General features: G+C 40.5%; 1 protein-coding gene across 2 annotated transcripts; it reads left to right on the top strand.

Annotated features, from left to right (window-relative positions):
- The first annotated feature begins 256 nt into the window (after nucleotides 1–256).
- Nucleotides 257–7,446, top strand: si:dkey-177p2.6 (uncharacterized protein LOC568712 homolog). Of its 2 annotated transcripts, none has more exons than XM_026999047.2 (2): nucleotides 257–837; nucleotides 6,021–7,446. In XM_026999047.2, the coding sequence occupies exons 1-2, from the start codon at nucleotides 683–685 to the stop codon at nucleotides 6,736–6,738; spliced, it is 873 nt and encodes a 290-aa protein (XP_026854848.2). In that variant the 5' UTR covers nucleotides 257–682; the 3' UTR covers nucleotides 6,739–7,446. The 2 variants fall into 2 exon arrangements, 1 of the variants encoding a protein (XP_026854848.2); XR_003409904.2 differs by lacking the exon at nucleotides 6,021–7,446 and adding an exon at nucleotides 2,317–3,848 and having other exon boundaries at nucleotides 748–837.
- Nucleotides 7,447–8,205: the final 759 nt, after the last annotated feature.

The raw sequence follows: 8,205 nt of genomic DNA, 5'->3' as shown, positions 1-8,205 counted from the left end.
GCTGTGAGGAAAATTGCAAAGCACGCAACGTATTCTTGCGATATATGCCATATTTTACAGTAATTCAGATAGTCACGTTTTCACTCTGCTGGCACAGAAAAGGAGCGAATGAGTCGTAAGGAGAAGAAAAGGGCTCCGCCAATCATATGTAGTTACTAGGCGGGCCTGGGATTTCACTGGACCAATCAGAGCTCTCCCACCTGACTACAGTCAATCAGCTGAGCTCTTTTCCCGTAGCTTCTTCACTACACCAATAGTTTGACTTCGATACTGAGTGGGTCGGCTACAGTTTTGCGAAGAATGTTTAAAGTCTGTATTAGTAGTCAAATATACAACTTAACAGCCAAACGAAGACAACGAAACATCTTTTTAATCAGCCGAGAGAATGTAGGGATTGTTCAAAGACCTCAGGCAATTTAATTATACTTTTACCTAGTTAGCGTTAGTTATCTAGCTAGAGATCATATTTTCTAGCCAGCCAGCCACCTAGCTAGCTAGCAAGCTGTCCAGTGTGGTCAAAGTACCTGAACTGGTTCGCTAGGCTAGCTTGCTAGCTAATTCATTGCGTATCCGGTACCCTCGATGAATAGCGGCACGGTTTGGCTTTTTCGGAGTTTGCTTCGCTGGTGTGACTCATCTAGCTAGGTAGCTGTTGACCGTGAATTTAACGAAACATTATGATATGGGTCAGAGGGACGTTGTACCATTGGAGACATCCATGAAAAGAAGACAAGGAATTCATCCTACCTCTATGTGTCGACTGGACGTGGATTCTGCTGTAACTGTACTGAAGAAGGAAGTTGAATCCGGCGAAGGGGATGCCCTTTCCTCGTCAAGGTAGCTTGAAAAAGAACGTGAACAAAAACTTCCACAGTGCTAGCTAACAAAAATGACTAAATTCAGACAGACAGCAGTTGACGTCAGTGATACTGTCACACAGAAGGTTTTATCTTTTTAGGTTTCTAGTTAGCTCTGCAGCTAATTAGCTGGCTAGCCTGGTGGCTAATATAGCTAGCTAGCTAACTAACGCTAGCTGGCGAAGCTTGCTTCTCACTTGTCGAAAACTTGGTTGTTACCTGGCTAGTGGGATAGGCAATATTAACTAGTAACTATATAGTTCACATTCACTTGAGCGTGACATAATTTGAATATGTGGTAACGCCGAAACGCAGTGGGTTTGTAACCACTTTAAATTATAAAAGCGTCGATCTGTTGCGTAACGGGGTCGATCTGACCACCTCCGTCAGCTAATGGTGATTCTAAACGTGACCAGCACTTTTTTCTTTGGTATCTCTTTAAAAGGCCCATAGAAAACTTTATTGAAGGAATCGACTTTTTCACTTTTTTTGTAGCAATGTCAGTTAGCTAGCGTTAGCTACCTAGTTAGCAACTAGTTAATTTTGATCGAGCTAGCTAGTTGTTCTTCGTTGTAACTTTCTCCTCAGGTTTCCAAAACCGTTTCTTCACTATGGAAGGGTAGCTAGCGTTAGTGTGTTTGTAGTCTAATTATCCAGCCATTGTCGAAGCGTATGTTTTGAAGAGCAGCAATCTGCAGAGTTCACCTCTATTTTCACTATGTACGTGCTTAAAATAAATAGTGCTTTATCCGTCTTGTTGGGGCTTTTTAAGGCTTTATGGACACACACAAGTAAATTCGCATCTTGATTAGTGGGACCAAAACACTAGACCTTGTGGGTTTTTCCCCCCTCCAATTTAATTGATGCTTAAATATTACAATACTTTCAGAACTGCAGACAGTACATTATGCAGCAGAGGGATCACACTCATCTGATAGTGCGCTAGAGAAGATTAAACTTTGAGATCTCATTGCTTTTTAGGTTTATGCATCAGCAGTCTATCATGGAGTTTAAAAACACCTGCTTGGGCTTTCTGAAGCTCTGGTTTTCAAAATCTTGTATTGGTGTAGGCAGGTGACTAACCGACCTCATAGCTGTGACTCAGTTTCTTAATGTGTTGTCATTGACCAAATTAAGACATTCCGTTCGACTGGCCTGCCTGCCTATTGGTTAGTTATTCAGGATTTGCTAGACTTGTCTCCACCCGCTTTTTTTTTCTCTCCTCCCACTCAGTCTGTCCCCAGCATTGTTTCTTCTCATTCCTTGTACACTGCACTAAATAGGTTAACTTCCCTTCTGCTTCTGATTGCTCATGTTTGTTTTAAGCCTAGGTATTATGCACACTTTAACCTTTTCTCTTTGATTCAGCCTTTTGGAACTTTTCTTTGCTTGGGTGTTCTCACTTGTAAATTTCCTTTTGTGTGTGTGTGTGTGTGTGTGTATGTGTGTGCTGGCACAGTCTCTTCTTGCTTCCCCCCAATCCCTTCTTCTCCCCCTTATTCTCGCCATTCTCTCAGGAATGGAGACATGCTGTCTGTGCTTTGGAGAAAAAATGGGAAAGGACCCTGATGTCGGCATTACATTTTTGAACATCTAAAGTTTTTTGTATGTTGAGCATTAGGATCTGTTAATATGCAGAAATTGTAATTCTTCAAAAATGAGCTGGGAAATTGCTGTGGTGTGACAATAAAGGCTCTTTTATTATGTGACAAGGTGGTATCCAAATCTAGACCTCAAATCCAGTCCTCAATTTTGTAATATGTTGTTGATTTTAAATGATTAGTGTTAAAGGTTGGCACCTGACTCTCAGGTAAAAGGAGCAGGGAAAGTCCTGCAGTAAGTTTTATGTAATTTCTTGAGTTAAGGCACCTCTGAAACAGATATCAAATTCTTTTGAACTGTCATATTATAAGACTTACTTTTGATTCCAGTGTGCAAAATTATTTTTAATGTAATAGTTTAGATTGATGATTTAGCATTATTGCTTTTTAGCAATAATTAATTGCTAAATAAATTAATTTGGCAATGATTGTTTAATTGTTTGCTGTAAACTGTTCACTTGAGTATCCTGCTGAAACTAGGAAGCCTTTTTATAGTAATTCTTTTATAAACCGCAGATTAGGAGCCTTTGCAGATAAGTGGTCATTGATTTTTACAATCACTTATATCAGTGAGGATACTGAGCAAATTATCTTTACTGTGATGTTGCATACCTTTGCAACATCACACATTAAATTTCTTCACCTTTTTATTTAACCATTCCCCTAGAATGAAATGGAAAAGACTACACTTAATTATGAATGCTGGGGTACAAACTCGAGTAATCTACTCTCTAGTAGAGAGTGACAAATGGTTGATCAGAGGAAGGGTGGCTGTGTGCTAGTTTGACAATATTTTTACTTTTGAATCAAACATGGAGTTGTTTAGGTGGGTGTTGTGAGTACAAAAATTAGATGGGTGTCGTGAGTACAAAAATTGTTAGCATTAAAGCAGTAGGCTTATCTCTGCGTCTATAATGAACCAGTCTATATTGATAAATTAACAACTGGGGAAGTATACATGAATCTGAACCATTTTTTAAATCTTGGACATGTATTTATAGAATAAAAAAGATGAGCTGCTTTATTCTTCATTGTTCTCATGCTGAGATGCAGCACTTCACTTATGTAGCAGCTAAAAGAAAAGGGTCATGTGACCGAAACCCATGAAAGGCCCTGTAACACTCACATGGGGTGCCTTTTTTTTTTTTTTTTTCTCTCTCTCTCTTCTCAGTTTTACTGCAAAGAAAATGGGGAGTTTTTTTTTTTTAAATGATTAACATTTATTACTGAAATCTGATAAGTAGCCATTATATAATACATTTTAGGCACCTTCCTAAAGTGTACATTCCTCTGCATGATTGCTTGTTTGGAGTAGTTTCTGACACATCAGTGAATCTTTGGTTGTACACACTCATGTTCTTTTTGTATTAAAATAGTGCAATAATGGCAATGAGATGGGTTGTTTTTATTAGTGTAATTTAATAGGTACAAAAACAGTATTGCCCAAAGAAATGCTTGTCAAGAATTGCCCAAGCAGCTATTGTCTACATTTTGGAAATGTATCTCACTTCATCTTGATCAGTTTAATAGTTTTTCAGTCAGCAAGTATGAATCTAAGAAATAAACATGCACAGTGTCCAGTGTTGTACTGAGCATACTCTCTGATGCAGACTCTTTTCCAGCTTTTATGTTATCACTTCTATGATTGTCTTGTCGGTGGTTACATTTTTTGAGCTGGGCTGCATGCCACTCAATCCCTAGCCTCTCGTCCATTGCTGTTGCCATGGTAAACAGGCCAGAGAGGCCAATTTAATGACAGAGCCCCAATTTAAATCATGTTTTCACAGTGGTTAATATGATGAACCAAGCAAGCCATATCTGCACCTGGCTTATCACAAATCTGTGTCCAGGTTTATTTGAACCAAGGTGGAATCTGAGGATTAATTGGTGTTACTGGCAAAGCCTCATTCTCTACATAATTTAAATTTTTAACATGCAGAACTATTTATCATATAGTTGTGGCTTTTGGTTTGTTTGAGTGTATACTGTAAAGCTGTTGTAATATTTAAAACTGTTATGTGCCATTTTTCAGTAGACTGTTCAGTGCTCTCCTGTTCCATTTATAGCTTGCTGTTGCTGACAGAGTTGAGTTGCATTATTGTGCAGCTCATTCAAGTTTGGTCTCTGTTCTTCTTGGAATTTGGCTGTGCCCTTTCCAAACCTTGTGACAACTTTGTTGAGTGGGAGATCACAGATCTGAAAGGGAATGTGTTGGACATGCACTGCTGGTGTGCATGGTTATATAACTCCTAGCCATGATGTGACACAGTTAAGAACTGCTGAATGCACATACCCAAACAAATTCCACTTAAATAAATGCCCTGTTAGACTAGACTTCATTGGCGCAGAGTGCAAAGCTATTTTCCTGATGCATATCATGTGATCAGTCAGGGAAAATGGCTTAGTTCAATGTATTTGTGGGGTGAACAGAAATGTACCAAGTTCTGCTTAAGTCTGTCATCTGCTGCCAAAGAACTAAAATTCAGTGACTATATTTTAACACCATCACAAAGCACATAAGTGGTGAAATGGATCTGTCTCTGTGCTGAACACAAAGGAAGGGCTCTTCTGGGCTCCTGTGGCTTCCTCTGCTCTCTGCAGTAAAAAGGAGCAGTCTGCGGCCAGCGCTGTGGGGGATGTCTTCCTGCTCGCAACAGCATGATGGATGGACGGAGGAGGCTAAACCACCCACGCTACAGCAAGTGCACAGAGCGATGGACAGCCTCTACCATTTACACCCCCTCTGTACATGATCTCTGTAGGCAAAGTGACTAGGTGATAGTGCAGCTACTGCTGTAATATTGCCAAAAAAATCCACTTTTTTTTTTTAGTTATTTGTGTGTGCATATACAGCCACAAAATTCACGTTCTGTGTATTTTCTGTGGAAATCTTCAAAGCAGTAGTGCTTTATTCTTGGCAAAGCTTTGATTTGCACACTGATCTGAGAAAATATCCTATACAGCAGTCCTGATCAAAAGGTTGAATGGATTATATGTAGTAATTTATATGTATCAGACGCTTGCACTGCTATCCACTACTGTGAGAAGGAAGCCCTGACTGTGGTCGTGCTCTGTCACGCCTACTGCAGTCATGGCCACGCACACTTCCACTCTGATGTAGGGGGAGGAGCAGGCATTTTGTATGTCTAACAATTCCTGCTGCTTGCTTGTTGTGTATGGGTATGGCAGACATCAGTTGAGTTTTTAGTAGTGATTTAGAATAAAATGGCTCAGATTGGCCTGAAAAATGAATGAGTATGTTGTTTAAATCTCTTGATCAGACATGTGCTTTAATTGAGTCCAACAACATTTAGTGGTCAGATGAGTACCTTCACGTTTTGTCTTGCCTGCCAACATACACCAGTGGTCGTGAAGCATTAGACGCTGTTAACTTATTTAAAGGTTTAAAACCTCAAACAGTTGAAGTACTGGTAAAGCTGCCTGAGGTAAGAACCATCTCTAAGTGTACAGATGGAGAGCTTGTAGTACCGTATTAATTGTTACTCTAGGCAGTGTTTGTGATGTGTAGTCTGCCTCACATCCCTCGTGTCTTCTGATGCAGGTATGTGCTCGGCCGTGGGGTGAAGCGTAAGGTGAGCGACTGCGAGGACCCTACGCTGGGTCTGCCATACCCCCAGCAGAGGCAGCTGGTGCTGGACCTGTGCCTGGACAAACTGCAGAGCTGCCAGCAGCGGGCCGAACCTAGCCTTCACCGCTCTGTCCTGCTGGCCAACACCCTTCGGCAGATCCAGCAAGAGATGAGACTGGAGGGGGGAACATGCCTGCCTCCAGCCCCGTCTGCCCCTTCACTTCTTCATGCTCCCACCCCACGCCACCTCCCCGAGATGCCACCTGCATCCTTAGACGTTACTCCTCTCCTCCCTGGAGAACTGTCCTTCTCTTCTCTGATACCTGGTGCAAATGGTGAGGCCCAAATAGCCTGTGCAGAAAGCAAGCCACTTTATCCACTCCCCTCAGCTGAGGTTAATGTGAGGCCATCAGATTCACTTTTCGGTTCATTTGAGATGATGAATTCCACCAGCTACCTGACAGATCTTGCGCTAGATGACATCTTTGAGGACATTGATACTTCCATGTATGATCCGTCAGACATCTCTGTTCTGGCAGTCCCAGCACCAAGAGGTAGTGGTACAGCCCCCGGGATAGGAGATGATGGCCTCAAGAACTGCTCCAGCTGCACTCCCAGCAGCCCCCTGCAGCTCTGCCTCTCTGACCTCAGTGACCTGGACCACATAATGGAAATCCTTGTGCACTCTTAAACCACTCGTAACCGTTTTCTCAGATAGCTATCCCAATGTTTTCAAGGGGATATAAAATATTTCCTTTTTTAAACAATTTTTTATTTATTTTTATATAATAAAACTGATATTTATAAGCAAAATAACTAGCATGACACACACTCACTGTAGGATGAATGCACATTTATTCTGACCTTTCAGGTGGTCAAGCTGAGACCGCCATCTTTCGTATTTAAGCAAATTCAAATATGTATATGCAGGGACTTCAGGTATCAACGCAAAGTATTACTCTTGAGACTTATTTATACAAGATTGGCACCCCCTTGTGTCAACTTTTGAAGATAAAAGAAAATGGAAAACTATATGATCAAGTTGGACATGTAAACTTTTTAAAATGATGACAAAATACTTTTATTTTTGTGAACTGATCCCTTGAAAATTCCTTTGGCATTGTATTTACTATCAGTTATCTTGGTGCATCAAGACATGCACGCTCAACATTCACACTACCTCTCAAAGACCAAGAGCAAGCTCTCTCCCTGTACAGTTACAAGTGAGTGAAATAACTGGGAATGTTCTATATCATCACTATCATGCCCTTCTTTCACACTGTTTTAGCCCAGAGTAACACAAACATCCTGTTCTGTTCAGAATTTGTCCTGGAATTATGTTCCTTTTTTGGATCCTCGAGTGGAATAGTGTTTTGCCATCTGCTTCTGGCGGACAGTTATTTACACTATCTTTTGTTTATATATATATATATCACTTCAAATAAACTACCCAAAATGTATTTATTTATTTATATATATATACATACATAAACTTTGGGTAGATTATTTGAAGTGATTTATATATTTATATATATATATATATATATATTTTTTTTTTTTTTTTTTTTTTTCCCTCTTCGTTCCACATCCATGGTTGTCGGCTACAGACGTCGAATCCCTCATATGAACATAGTGCCTGTGATGGAGGATGAAGACTGACAGAAGTACACACTGTGGATCCATATATGGACTTGCCTGAACCTGTTTCTCTAACCCACTATTTCTGTTTTCTGTGCTCACTGCTCATTTTCACAATAGCATTCTTGGTCTGCTTTAAAAGCCATGTCCTCATGATTTGTAGATCAGCTCCTAACCCCTCATCAGAAATGACCAGTGATGTTGAAAAAATGAATAAATGTGGATGCGTGTGCTCTGGTCACGCTGAGCCAATCAGAATGGAATATTCCAAATTCTCCACTCATAGTGGCTATCGCATTGCATGAGGTATGGGGAAGTTTTGGTCTCCACTGGCCTACATATTTTTGTTTGTGTAGCAGGTTCCAAGCCTGAGCAGACCTGCTGAAAGTTGTCACTCTGCACAAAAAGACCTTTATTAGGGTTTGTTGTTTACTGTTTGAGTATATCAAAGCAGAGCCCTGTGCTGTATGATGTAAGTATTAAAAGGGAGCTGCTATAGGGGGATGGGAACAAGCATCAG

Source organism: Electrophorus electricus, chromosome 3, assembly GCF_013358815.1.
Source record: "Electrophorus electricus isolate fEleEle1 chromosome 3, fEleEle1.pri, whole genome shotgun sequence".
In the NCBI taxonomy this organism is placed as follows: domain Eukaryota; kingdom Metazoa; phylum Chordata; class Actinopteri; order Gymnotiformes; family Gymnotidae; genus Electrophorus; species Electrophorus electricus.
The sequence above is the reverse complement of the archived record's forward strand: the minus strand, read 5'-3'. Positions and strand labels throughout refer to the sequence as shown.